At 41.9% G+C, this 14,363-nt stretch overlaps 1 protein-coding gene across 5 annotated transcripts; it reads right to left on the reverse strand.

The window, feature by feature from the left end:
- Positions 1-666: 666 nt before the first annotated feature.
- Positions 667-14,091, reverse strand: CCNE2 (cyclin E2). Of its 5 annotated transcripts, none has more exons than XM_047841929.1 (12): positions 14,012-14,091; positions 11,626-11,665; positions 11,428-11,530; positions 11,295-11,348; positions 10,204-10,355; positions 8,734-8,869; positions 6,185-6,331; positions 4,885-4,980; positions 3,490-3,624; positions 1,816-1,927; positions 1,181-1,338; positions 667-806 (listed from the first exon to the last, which is right to left on the reverse strand). In XM_047841929.1, exons 2-12 carry the CDS (start codon positions 11,637-11,639, stop codon positions 693-695), a joined length of 1,221 nt encoding a protein of 406 aa, XP_047697885.1. In that variant the 5' UTR covers positions 11,640-11,665; positions 14,012-14,091; the 3' UTR covers positions 667-692. The 5 variants fall into 5 exon arrangements, with proteins under 5 accessions (XP_047697885.1, XP_047697884.1, XP_047697883.1 ...); XM_047841928.1 differs by lacking the exon at positions 14,012-14,091 and adding an exon at positions 12,973-13,578; XM_047841927.1 differs by lacking the exon at positions 14,012-14,091 and adding an exon at positions 12,865-13,578.
- Between the last annotated feature and the right edge of the window lie 272 nt (positions 14,092-14,363).

Below are 14,363 nucleotides of genomic sequence, written 5' to 3' on the forward strand. Positions count from 1 at the left end.
AGTAGGAGCTACACATTTAGCTTGTTTAAAATTTCTTTGGTATTCCCCCTGTTTAGACCACAGTTTAAACACCATGTTCATTTAAGCCTTACTGGTTAAAAAATTTTATGGCAAGGCAGATGAAATAAAAAACAGATTAAAGTTCACCTTTTGTAAAAATTCAAGTTTTATAATAGCTTGCTACAGCAGCTGTAGATAAATTAGTCACCTTATTACAAAACTAAATCTTTGTAAACAAGTTTAAATTTTATTTTCAAAAACCAAATTGCACTAGTCAAGACAATATGAATTTTGAGAATCTAAAAACTAGATTCAAAGTATTGTATTAATGTCGCCTTTAAGGTGGCACTTACCTAGTCTAAAACTCCAATGATAAAATTCTTAGTTTATCACGATAACACAGTAATACTGGATCAAAAAAAAAAATTATGGCATAAAGTGTGGCTATCTTCTATTCAGTCACCTTGGGAATGAAGTCATCTTTGTAAACAAGTCCCGCTGTTTAAACAGCTAATGTAGGAATTTCTTCCTTAATGCCAATTTTAAGTGGTTTTTTAAAATCGAAGAATGGCAGTGAAACTTCTGAATTGGCTAGGACAGTCATAGCACTATTTTCCTGAAAACTTTAGTAGTTCAGTTCTAGGAAATTCTACCAATGGTCAATTCCAACTTGTTTGCTTAGTTAACCTTCGTTAGTATTTTCCTGGTGGTTTTTCAGTGCTCTTCGGTGGTGTCATAATGCCTCCACTGCACACTGGTGACAACTGTCCCCCCTTTTGAAAGGTGTTTACATAATTTACTTCATCCTATACATGTGAAGAAATCATGCAGAGATTAACAGGTAAGGTAAAGCACTGATAGAGTAAAACAAAGTCAAACCAGACTTGGATATTAATTTGAGACTACTTAGACCTCATGAAATGGTCTCTTTATGTCTTTGCAAGCATGACTAGTCCTATTCTAGAGGTGCAACAGTTTGAACTGAATGTAGCTGTATTTTTAAAAAACTCTTACTTGGACTACTGGCATTAATCTTGAGACATTCCACAAATTTTGCTGTGACATCAGTGTGCCCATTAGAGCTTTCTATCTTGTATCACTGCCCTAAAGTATTTCTAGTATCCTTATTAGTTTCAGTAACTTACTAGATATAAAATGAAAAGCCCCACAAGAAACATACCAGCATAGCCAGATAATTTGTATGTGTCTGGATATTGTGTCTGTCTTCCATAGAAATCTTCTTAAAAATCTTCAGCTTCACAGGACTAGTACTTTTTACTACACTGGCAAAAGGCACCATCCAGTCTACACATTCAGAAATGTTGTCCCATTCCAAACCTAGATAGAGGAAAGTTAGGAAAATGTGAAGGTTACAAGAGAAATTGTCAATATATTGGCTTGTCCTTCCGATTTTAAAGATAATTTGAGAATGCTAATCTGCTTTAACTTCTTAGAATTGGATTTTGGCCTTCTAATAACTGTTCATAAGGTGACTTATTTTGTGGGAGAAAAAGACTTAGAGCTTCTTAACCCGTACCTTCTACATATGAAACTGAAGTTGTCAAAACCCAAAGAACTCTTAAAGCAGGGCAATGACCATGCTGACTGACTTCAAACAGATTTAAATTCCATTTGACCTTATTTTTTGTTTATGGATATATACTGAAGATGAGGAAGGACTTCTAACAAAAGAGAAGGTAATTGTTAACCTAATGTTTTCCATTAAAATTTTAAACTGTTTAATAGGAAGCTAAAGTTGATAAATTAATAGTCCCTTGTGAACATGTAAGAAGATAACAAAATATAGTGCCTTACCTGAGGCTTTCTTAACCACTTCAATAGAGGTAAAATGGCACAAGGCAGCGGCAGCCAGGATTCTGTACTGGAATTCTAATGAGTCGATGGCTAGAATACACAGATCTAAAAGCTAGCAAAGGAAAAAGCAAACATACATGTAATTAGGAGGAGAAAGGATGAGTAATCAATGTTGCTACTAAAGATCAGTCAGCTATAATTTTAGAGTACTTATGATGTGGACCCATGTGCCAAGAATTGCTAAAACTACAGGGATCCAGAGATAATTTCCTTCAGAGTGGTGGCTCAAGCCAGGAAGTGAATAGACAAGGATTGTTATGATGCAGTGTGGTGTGTAGCAGTAGGAAAGGCACCTAATCCAGAGTGGGGAAGACCTGTGCTGCTTAAATCTTAAAAGACGCAGTAGCCACGAAGATTGGGAGGTAGAGAGTATTCTAGGTGTAGGGAATAGCATTTGCAAAGATAAATGAAATATTACTTTCCCTTGGAACCTCTAGTTCAGAACAAAGGAATTCCTTCATTCCTTATTTTAAAAGGGAGAGGGGCGTAGGTAGAGAGGCACAGATTAGATCATAGATTAGCCTAGATTAGATCATAAAGGGTCTGTAAATTTAGTTCTGATTACTGAAATTATTGGAACATTTTAAGTCAGGAAAGATACATTTTAAGAATGATCCTTTATAAACATGTTCCTTTCTGTGTATCTGCTTTACTGTAATCTAAACAGTGAGATTATTTAAAAGGCAATATAATCTAGGTAATAAAGAGTATAGTAGAATTGTGTAAAAGGGCTAGATTTTAGAGGCTAAGGTAATACTGTCCATGGAATAAACAAATTATGTTTGCTCCCATTGTCCAGAAGGTAGAAACATGAGAAGAGTTAGAAATAAACAATGTAGAAATAGTAATTATTAGCTTATCAAATTTTTGTTCTCTATCAAAAAGGTATAGCTGCCTATGATAATTTAGGATGCTGGCAATTCTGACAGAAAAAATAAGCCCTCATTAGAAAGTTTTACAAAATGAATCAATTCTAATTCAGTTTTAGTTCATAAGGTGTTTACTAGATTTAAAATACAAATTAAATTTCAACCTAGGTTATTTAAAACCCAACCCAAAATACCACGGTTCCTTCAGTTCCTTATGTAAGCTTTTCATATTCTACACAGAATTCGAACATAGATTTTTCTCACTTATATATAGTAGTACAGCAACCTTTAAGATACATACGAGAAGTAAGCAGGAAAGAACATTTGCTATGTTGGCCTACAAAAGCATAATTTCAAATTAGATTTTTTAAAAATGTTATAACTAATCTTAATTCTAATGTATAAAATAGGTACAGTGTGTTCAAATATGAGGATAAGATTATCATACAGAATAATTTCCTATCATACTAAAGAAAGCTGGCTGCTAAATACCAAAAAGAGGTATTTAACACTCTAAACCCCTAAAGAATGAAGAGTACTCATAATACATTTAAACTGGAAGTTTAAAGTCTGTTCTCTAGAATTATTAAGCAATGTAAATACTGGGAACAGAATTTTATGCATCAGTTTTGTTCTAGTCAATTAAGGAGTGAATTTAATTCATTACGATTTTTGTTGTATAATTTAAGACTGTAAATGCACTAAACAGTTACAATAAACATTAGCATATCTGCAGTGAAAATACCTGAGCTATTTGAATGAACTTTTCCTGAGAATACTGAGGTAGAAGAACTTTAGGAGCATCTTTAAGAGCATCAACTTGGAGGAAGAGATTTAGCCAGGAGATGACTGTTACAGGACAGAGTTCCCATTTTAAAGCCTGTTAATAGTATGAAAACACCTGTTAGTAAATGTAAGTATATATACACTGTAATATATAGCTAATTTACTAATAGTCCTTTAAAAGCTTTCTGCTTTAGGCCTATTTCTTCCTAGGAATTTTATTCTGAACCTTATTTTATTAAAAGTACTTGTAGATACTTCAAAATGTAAAGCTGCTTGTATTTTACAGTTTATTAATCTAGTTCCCTTTTTTATTCTATCTTAATAAGCTCATTGAGCCTAATATTCATTCTTTTCTCATTTCTTGCAGCCCCTGGTCTTCCAAATCTATTCTCTACTTTATTGAAACTGCCATTTTAAAATTATATTCAGTGAACAAAGCAAATTCCATTCAGATCTTCCAAAAACTGATCTAGACTTTTTCTTTCCATGATCTTTAATGGCTCCAGTCAAAATGTAAAAGTTCAAAACAAAAAAGGCAAATCTTAATTTATCATATCTTTTTCTTCATGAAGCTTTGGGACTTTACCATTTACAAGCAGTCTAAAGTAATTAGGGAAGAACAAGAGAGTATTGCAGAGAATTCCGTCTTCTCTTTACATCCTCATACTGTGCTTCACGTCTGAATCTGAGTAAGTTTATTGTTAGAACAATATCAACGTGCCAGCAAGGTCCCATTCTAATAGAGCTATCAATATGAATGTTTACAGACTGTAAGCATAATTTAGAAGACATAAATTTGTAATTTACAACACATAGTAAATGAAAGTCATTGTGTTTTCTTGTGTGTCCTGTATACAAAGTTATGATGTCCAAATTTTTTTTTTTTAATTTTTTTTTCAACGTTTTTTATTTATTTTTGGGACAGAGAGCATGAACAGGGGAGGGGCAGAGAGAGAGGGAGACACAGAATCAGAAACAGGCTCCAGGCTCTGAGCCATCAGCCCAGAGCCTGACGCGGGGCTCGAACTCATGGACCGCGAGATCGTGACCTGGCTGAAGTCGGATGCTTAACCGACTGCGCCACCCAGGCGCCCCCACCTTAATCACTTTTAAAGCAGTGTATTCTCATTATAGAAAACTTGAAAGACACAGAAAAATGGTCTACAGGTTAAGTAAACTCTCCCCCCCCACCCCCATTTATCCATACCATTGTCAATATATTGATGCATTATTAACCTCTTTGAACTGGATCTTAATGCTGAATGAAGTCTGTTTTGACTACTTACAGTGTGTTCTTTGAGATTCAGTAGTTAACTGTTAAGTTACTAAAACTGCAACCAGAATCACTTAATACCTTTAATATAATAAGTTCCATTCTTAAGATATCCTCTTCACTGCAGGCACCATCAGTGACATAAGCAAACTCTTGGAGCTTAGGAGCATAGATTTCCTTTAAAATGGATTTTAAAAAAAACATTAGGTGTAGTTGAGACCGAGATTAAAGCAAAAAGAATTCTACAGAAACCACTTAACAGGCTTTGTTTTTAAGGACAGCTTCGTAAAGTGATTTTAAATCTTAGTAATGATACGTTTCTCAGATGTAGGAGGTGAAATTAGCCAACTACATTGAAACTTATTTTCATAGGCTTGATCTTGAATTTCAGTTAATAAACAACTAGAATATTTTAACCAGCCATTTCAGTTAAAAAAATAAGAAGCCAAACTTGTTTTAAGCAAAATTGCGTAGTATATTGGCCAGACCAGAACAAGACTCTTAATGAGGTCTAGAAACTACTGAAAATCATTCCTTTACCCTAGTATAAAAGTATGGTACGTCAACATTGTGCAGTTTCGCTGACAGGTCAGTCTGAACAGTCCAGAGAACAAATAGAATGATCAGAGTAGAAGAGAGGCCTGTTACAGATGAGAACAGGCTAAAAATCAAGATTTCAGTCTAGAAAGCTACCTGAAACACACAGTTGAATTCCAGAGAAGGGTAGACTAAATATAAAATTATTCACCAAATTTGGCAGGATTGGGAGATAGCCCTTAAAGCTCAGAACAAAAATATGGAAGAAAAAAATAAATTCAAGGAAATTAAGGCATGTTTCACAGTCCTCCTCCTGCCCTCAAGATGATAAAGGTTTCAAAAATCTCGAAAGAAATTATGATAATCCAAAATATATTGTTTAAGAAAACCAGATGGAGATTGTGTGAAGGAAAACCTCAGGCAAGAAAAGAGTTGCTTTCTATCCTGGCATCGCCAGCAGACACAGATAGAGACCATTATTCTAACCCAGCAGAGCTATTTATTTCATTTGATTGGTCAGTTAGTTTTCAAAGACCATTCTATTGAATCCAAGTGCCATAATTATGTATTGGGACCACACTGGTATATTTTGTTTGGCAGAATGAGACATGGACTATTTGCCTACATTACATTTCCGGAATCTACACCAGACACTTAGAATAGGCTCAGATACTACAAAAGGAAGTATATTTATCCCTCCATACAAATCAAGAATGTTCAAGAAATGTTTTAGGGGAAAAATAAATCCACTTATCTTAGAGTTCATATCCAAAGTTGTAGGGATTGATGTGATGTAAAAAGAGTTTAAGGTAAATCTATCTGTGGATACACTTTGAGAACTTACCTCAAGTTTGGAAGCAATGAATAATGAGGTAATTCCAATGAGCTGAAGCATATTTTTATTTATATCCTTTTGTGTCAACATAAATCTGTCAAAAAAGTCTTGTGCAAGGTAAAATGTTTCTCTATGAAGTGTGTATACTTCACATACCTAGAGAAGGATCCAAATATTTACATCATCATTTGATGAATTTCTTCAAATTAGAAAGTTAGATCCTAACATACCAGTCTTTAGAATACTTTTTTTTTTTAAATGTTTATTTTAGTGGTGGGGGGGAGCGGGTAGGAGTGGAGTGGGGGGGGGGGGGGTTGGTAGAGAGAGAATCCCAAGCAGGCTCTGTTGTCAGCGCCAGAGCCTGATGCAGGGCTCGAACTCACAAAGTGTGAAATCAGGACCTGAGCCAAAATCCAGAGTCAGAGGCTTAACGGACTGAGCCACCCAGGTGCCCCTGAAATTTTAAGCCCAACTTTGTTTTTTAGGATACCAAAGCTGAGATTGGGCAAGGGTGAGGAGGGAGACAGATGTTAACATGTACTAATAGGATAAAAAGAATCTATTACCATCCTCATTTACTAGTTTTATTGTTTTATTTTTTTGCCCACATGGACTTTATTCCCAGATTCATTTACACTTTTACTGACTATGAGCAAACTTTTCTATTAATTTCCTGTTTATTGCTGATAAATGGGTAAGTTCTCATGCTTAGTTTATATTTTTAATTCTAACAGCCCTAAATGATGGTCTTCACTGTTCTAGGCAGACCTTTAACGACAAAATAACTGTTCCCTTTTTTTTTTAACTTCTTTTTTCCATGTTTTACTGCATTGGCTAAGAATTTTTATAGACAAAAACTGGATGAACATTGGTGACATATAAAGTCTTGATCACATCCCTTGTTTCTGACTGTACTGGGAATTTCCCAAATGTTTCACTACTGTTCTTAATAATAAATAATGTCTGTCATTTCCACACTTATTATAGGCAAAGCTTTAAATTCTCAAAATAACTCCAGAAAGTGACCATTATCCCCATTTTGAGGATGAGAAAACAGGGATAGAAATACAGGAGGGTTTTGTTGTTGTTTTTAATGTTCATTTATTTTGAGAAGGAGCACGTACGTGTACGAGCAGGGGAGGGGCAGAGAGAGGGATCCCAAGCAGGCTTCAGGCTGTCAGTGCGGGGCTCAATCTCACAAACCATGAGATCATGACCTGAGCTGAAGTTAGGAGTCAGATACATAACCGACTGAGCCACTCAGGAGCCCTGAAATACATGAGTTCTAATAATGTGTTTAGGAAATCTCTTAGTTTACTACATATTTTGAAATGAGGAATAGAAAGTGAATTTCAAAAAATGTCTTTCACACTTATTGAGACTTGATGATTTTTCTCCTTTAAACTATTATGGTAACATTTAACCTATCTTTATGTTTCTAGATGAAAAGATATACTAAGAAAAAGAATTTAATGCTCTACTCTGTTTATTCTACCCAGTTTTGCATATAATCCTATTTAAGGGAAAATAGCAATAAATTTGGACAGTCCAATCCAATTCGGATTGGATAAAAAGTCAATGTAACAAAAAGGAAAAAAATTAAAAATCTGTATGATTGTGTTTAGGTTGCTTCCATGATCACTAGGTACTCCCAAAAGTCAAAACCCAACCACCTTCTTGTACCCATATGATTGAAATATAATCTTGTCTTCCAGTCAGAGTAAGAGATAAGATAACCTGACTGCAAAGAACACCATTTTATAGTCCTTTTTAAAAAACTTTTCTGATAGCTTCTGAGATTTACTCTCGCGTTGTTGCACCAAAAAGCCTAGTATTTCTCCCTTAGAATGCCTCATTTCTATCTTAAACACAGGGAGACTACAGAACAAATATCCAAGGGCTGGAGGAAAATAGGTTTGTTATCAACACAAGTAAATTCTTGGAATTATTATCCCAAGAATGGGAATGGGCCTAAACAAGAGAACGTTTTGGGCATAGATCTTTAGGGACTTCAAAATCACTGTAATTCCTTTAGATTAATGGTACAGTATATTTCTGAAAGGAATAAAAGTATATAATAAAGGGAGACAATTGAGCGTAGAGGGCTTGGTACTTCTGGATATTTAAAGCCTCCTTATTTAGGACTTAGAAATCAAGATCCCAAATCATAATTTGGATTTTGGTGATGCAGAAAAGGACTTCTGAGGGCCCTGAAGCCTAGTCCTTGTTCTTCACTTTGTATAGCAGAACGTAAAACTTTGTCAATTATATATTCTGTTCATCTTGATTATCCTCAGCACCTAGTGCCTGGTACACAGCAATACTAACAGGTACCAGGAATTCCTAATTGGGTTTGGGTTATATGGGGTGTAGTGGCTGTGTTAGGATTTTACTCTCACAAAGTAGACATTTGCCATTTTGGTACCATCAACTACAGTAAGGACCCCCAAAAATATTTGCTGCTGGCCATGAATAATATACCAAGGGCATCTGAAAAGCACATTTACATCTTAAATATTTTTCCATCCTACAGAGACAAAGGTATTAATGGAACATACCTCTAAAAGCCAGTCTAGAAGTATTGACCTCATCTGTGGTTCCAGGTCAGAATGCAGAACTTCAAAATGTTTGTCATGAACGTATCTAGTCTCTTTTTTTAGCATGTTTAGCCAAACATCAGTTGAGCATCCCCAACTATGGAAAGGGGTAGAAAAGAATCACTATGTGACCTATATAATATACAACATAAATTTTCAGACACTGAAATCCAACTTTCAATTAGAACTTGAAAGGAGCTCTTTAGAAACCAGTTCTTTAGCATGAAAAAACAGAGGCTTGAAATTATACAGCAAGAATTTAGACTAGACTTCAAGAGTACTTTCCCCAGAGCAACACTGAAATTTTAAATATTTAAGCATATAATCCCAGTAGAGACAAATCTCATCATCTCCAAACAGATCATCAATAGTAGAATCACCTAAAGTGGTGGTAGCTGGCAGAGTATAGTGAAGGGGCAGGTTGGCAAATTTAAATGTCTTAGTCCACTAATTTGCATATAGAGCCAAATAATACTACACTACGTGCTTTGTATAAGCTGTACCTCTTAGTCATATTCATTAACTAAAAAACATATAGACCTTACTAAGCTTGGTAGGAAGTAAATACGGTTGATACATCAAATGAAAATGTCGTATGTTAAAATGCTTCCATCTTAATTTAGAAAAATCATTTAAACTCCATTTAAAAGGAGTTCAGCTCCCCTCCCCCACTCATGCTCTGTCTCGCTCCAAGCTCTCAAAATAAATGTTAAAAAAAGTTGTTTTTTTTTTTAGTCGGGGGGGGGGGCACCTGGGTGGCTCAGTTGGTTAAGTGACTGACTGCGGCTCAGGTCATGACCTCACAGTTTGTGAGTTTGAGCCCCGCATCAGGCTCTGTGCTGACAGCTCAGAGCCTGGAGCCTACTTCAGATTCTGTGTCTCCCCTTCTCCCTACCCCTCCCCTGCTCATGCTGTGTCTGTCAATAATAAACATCACAAAAATTTTTGTTGTTGTTGTTTTTAAAAAAAAGGGTGCCTGGGTGGCTTGGTCAATTAGGCGACCGACTTTGGTTCAGGTCATGATCTCACAGTCCAGGAGTTCGAGTTCCGTGACAGGCTCTGTGCTGACAGCTCAGAGCCAGAAGCCTGCTTCGGATTCTGTGTCTTCCCCCGTCTCTGCATGCCCCTCCCCCACTTGTGCTCTGTCTTCTGTGTCTCAAAAATAAATGTTAAAAAAAATTTTTTAAAGGTGTTCAGCTCCTCTAATGAGGCTTGCGGTATTCAAAGAAATGAAAATAAATTCAAAAAATCAGTATTTTAAATACCCATATCCTTTGTGAACAGCAAAGTATTCTCAAAATAATACATGCATAAATATCAGAGCAATTTTTGTATGTTTTTATAGTGAAGGCAAAATAGGACTCAAAATAGTACAATATATTAAATTAGTACAATTTTAATTGACATTAAATTAAAAAAAAATATTCTTACCTTAAATCAGGCAAAGGTGAAGGATTAATAAAAAGATTTTTAAATCTGTAATTTGTAAATCTGGAGAAGTCACTTGTTCCTATTTCTTTGTGGGGTGTTTCAATGATTATACAAGGACTGATCCCTCCAGATAATACAGGTGGCCAACAATTCTGTCATTAAAGAAAAATTTGTGCAATAGAAAATCACCTTTTTGTCTTGGATCTTTCATAAATAGAAGCTAGTATCTCTAAACCGACTATAGTTCTTCCCAAACACCATCGTTAACATTGCTGATAATCTAGTTGACATTTTATAAATAAGCCATACAGCTCCTACTGATCTTCAAACAGTTTAACAGGTGGGGTGTTTTAGAGAACAATATAATTCTGAAAATACAAGACATTCGGCATTGGGGAAGGAGAGGAATAAAAATTCATCTGTGGTCACATCACTTTCAAGATTAAAAAACTGAAGTTCTTCCCTTTTTACAATAGTAGCAAGGGCACCTTGTTTTATAAAAAGCTCCTCCCTTATCCCTACCCCCCAACCCTTTAAGCCTGCTCCCATACTTCAGAGTACTATAAGGCAAAACCTTAAAAATGGAATCAACCAAAGTCAATTACTTTAATATTTAAAGGACCTTTTCCCCAACCAATGCTGGTTTCAAAGAGAACCACGTCTCTAGTGTTCTCTGTACCACACGCAGAATAGGTAGCAAAGGGCTGGGTGCCAGTCTGTCAGTGACTTCACATCCTATTTATGCCCAAAGGAGCAGCTATTAGGACCCTCCACTAGCCAGAGAGGGAACAAAGAGCAGTACATTGGACAGATTAGGCGGGCCCTGGTGCACCAGGCGATTCCAAGAGGGAGGGATTTACAAAGAGGAACCAGCTGCTTCAAGGCAAACTTACTCTGCAGCTGTAGTAGGATTTAGGCACATACAAACCACCTAAAGATCAGCACCTTCCTGTTGACCTCGGGTCATTCAGAGTAAGAGTGTCAGAGGTATCTTTCTGTTGCACAGCAATAACGCAATTCAATTTTTGTCCTGCATTCGTTTCACCCAACTCCCCGCCCCCCCCCCCCCCCCCAGTCCAGTTCTGCATTACCCTAATCTCATACTGATGTCTCTTGGTGACCTCCTCTTTTCTTTTTTTGACATCCTGGAAAATAGAAAAGACCACTGTTAAACTAAAGTCCCAGCAAAGAAGTTCTTCTCTCCTCCCTCTCCCCTTAACTCACCTGGGCTGTTTTTCTCTTCTTGGCCTGAATTATCTGGGCTTCTGGAGGGGAATCCGTCTGGCTGGGCTGGGGTTGCTGCTGCTGCTTAGCTTGTAAACGGCTACTACAGTGAAATTTTTAAAAGGAAGTTTTATGAGTCAAGAGTTTCAAACGCAGCAGCTAACTTTTAAACACATCTACAAGACAAAATAATGTTACCTGCGTCTTGACATTCTCTTCTTTCAGGTGTGTGAAAGCTCTGGAGAGGAGAGAGGAAAAATGAGAGTCAAATATATTGTCACCCATATTCTCCCAGGTGCCAGTCAGATGCTCATTCAGGGGTTGCAGCTGAGTCCTTCAGGAGGTGGCCTGAGTCATTTCACCGTGCTGTCTTACGCACTACAATGGTTACTTCACGGGATTAATTTTGGACACATGCCTGCGTCTCAACTGAACGTACAGTCGGGACGCGAGTGTCTTTGAGAATTTACAAAGCACCCCCAGCAAGGAGGGAGATCTCCCCCAAACGGGTCTTTTCTGCGCCCTCCATCCTCTCTCCCGTAACCCCTAGAGGGGCCTGGGCAGCGCCCCCACGTCTCCCCCTTCCATCCTGGACAAGCAGCGGAGAGAGAGGGGGTTGTGGAGGCGAAACGCTGTGGAGAAGCCGGTTCCGCGCCAATTTGGAGAGCGGCGGTGGCGGGGAAGCAGGGGGAGGAGGGAACTGAGACTTGTGTCACGTCCTTCAGTCTCCTTTCCCTCCTTCCCAGCCCCACTGGGCCCTGCCTGTCGCTTGGAGGGGCACTGGGACCCCGACTCCAGATAAGGGCTGGGAGCGAAGGAAAGAGAGTTAAAGAAAGGGGAAAACTGGGCTGGTCGGGGAGGTTTTCTCTCCGCGAAGGGGACCCAGACCCCGATCCTCTATCGCGCGGTAGAGCTCCTCTAACGAGGGTGGGAGGGAGAAGCCCCTGCAATGAGGGTATTTTCCTTCGCCTCCCCTTCGGGCAGCCCTCCACCCCCGCCACTTCCCCGGCCCCCTGCCAAAGATCCTGACAGGAACGGAACGCGGGGAGCCATCCTCCCGACCCCCCAGCCGCCTAATTCTCAGCCTTCCCATATTTCCTCCCGCAGGCTCCCGCCCGCGGGAAGAATCGGCCCTGGGGGCTTTCTCTCCTCCCTCACTCCTCCCTACGCCCAGCAGCTCCTCACCGCTAGACCCGCTACCGCTCCTCTCTCAGCTGGCGCCGGCGCCAACCCAATATATAGGCCAGGCCGGGCCCGCCCCGCACGCATGCGCCTCAGACTGACACCTCCGGACTGCGCGCTCCCCTCTCCCGCGCGCCCGCCCCGCAGGCCCGCGCGCCGCGCCCTGCTCTCAGTCCGCGCCCGCCCACCCGGAGAGGCCAGGGCCCGCTAGCCTAGGCCCTCAGTTCGCGTTCACCTGCTCTCCACTTCACCTGCCTGCGATGCCTGGCGGCGGGAGGGAGTCTCTCAGAGGCCCCTCCTCCAAGGTTCGGCTCCCCACCGCCCTGCTTCCGCGTCTCCCGCCAGTAGTTTCCAGTTCCCTACCGCCCTCAACTCCCGGATCCCGTCGGTGTCGGGCAGCGGCTCAATCCCGGCTTACGACCAGGTGGAGGCGACGTGGGTGAGCACAGAGTAGCCAGGAAGTGGCCATCCTGTGGTGCTCTGGGGCTGTCCCGCTAAGTGCTCAAGGAACCCGGTTATTGCGGATGAGACGCCGGGACCAGGAGGACCCGCCCCTGAGGGAGGAGCGCCACTTTGGCTGCCGAACTGGCCAATGGGAGACGAGGACGGCAGCACAACGTGGAGAGGCTGCAGAATGTAAACACAGCCGGGCGCACGGCTAGCCACGTGTGTCTCCGCGCCGCCCGTCGGGTCTGGGACCACCGGGGCCAGCCGTGGCACCCCAGGACAGCCAAACTCAGGGATGTCTGTCTTGCACTTTGCTCCAGCCCGCCGACGGAGGAGGTTCGTATCAACCCTGTTTTCCCGCTCCCTGCTCCGCCAACCCGGTTGCCTCCCGGGGGTGGGTCTCTCTGCACTCCGCCGCCCTGCCTCTGCCAGGCGGATTCCCACTGCGAAGTCCCCGCGCGCAGGAAACGCTCGCGCTAGGCTTCACCGTCCCTTCCTGTCTACCGGACCTGCAGCTCCGGGGTTCCCCAAAAGTAAAATGTATCTCAAGAGCAGGGCCGGGGGCGGGATTCCGCCCCACAGCTCTCTGGGGTCTGACCGGGAAAACTGCCCCACCACGTGCCCGCCCGGGGCCCGCCCGGCGCCCGCCCGGCGCCCGCCCGGCGCCCGCCCGGCCGGCCCCGCCCCGCCGCCGCCAGCGCGCCCTGCGGAGCCCGCGCGAGTTGCCCGCGCGGGAGGGAGCCGCCCGCCTCCGTACTATAATGGCAGGAGGCGGGCCCGACGCGTTTCGTTCTCTTCCCACCTACCCCCATGGCTAAACCTGGGGGAACCCTCGTTGCCCTTATTACCGCCCCGCTCCATCGCGACCCAAGACTGGACATCTCCCAGCAGGACATGCCGTTGATACTTCGCAAACAGGTTTTGCGGCGGGAGCAGTGGGGCGGGGACGCCTTACGGGAACAAAGACCCCCGCGGTGGAGGAGCCCAGCGCAGGCTCCCTGGAACTCGCGGCAGCTCGGGCCAGACGCTGAGCGACCAGGTTGGGTGCTTTGCCCTGGCCCGGCGCGAGCCGCCGGGGTAGGGCCGGGGAGACCCAGGTGCCGAGGCTGGCGCTGCGGCGCGGCCCAGGCGGGAGCCCTTCCCGAGATGCACCAGGAGGCGGCGGCCGGGACCGACCCGGGACCCCTCCCGCACCCCCGCCCCGCGCCCTTTGTGCCGCTCCGCCTGTTCGGCGGAGCCTGGAAATAACGGCTGCTCTGCGGGGTTTTGGGCCCGCAAGGCCAACTCTTTTTAACGCTTTCCTTTTG

This window comes from Prionailurus viverrinus, chromosome F2, assembly GCF_022837055.1.
Source record: "Prionailurus viverrinus isolate Anna chromosome F2, UM_Priviv_1.0, whole genome shotgun sequence".
Classification (NCBI taxonomy): domain Eukaryota; kingdom Metazoa; phylum Chordata; class Mammalia; order Carnivora; family Felidae; genus Prionailurus; species Prionailurus viverrinus.

Coding starts and splice junctions, on each gene's coding strand:
- CCNE2 (XM_047841929.1), bottom strand. Junction 4,981..6,184: donor TCATTGCTTCCAAACTTGAG/GTAAGTTCTCAA, acceptor TCCATTTTAAAG/GAAATCTATGCTCCTAAGCT. Junction 1,339..1,815: donor AGTGGTTAAGAAAGCCTCAG/GTAAGGCACTAT, acceptor TCCTCTATCTAG/GTTTGGAATGGGACAACATT.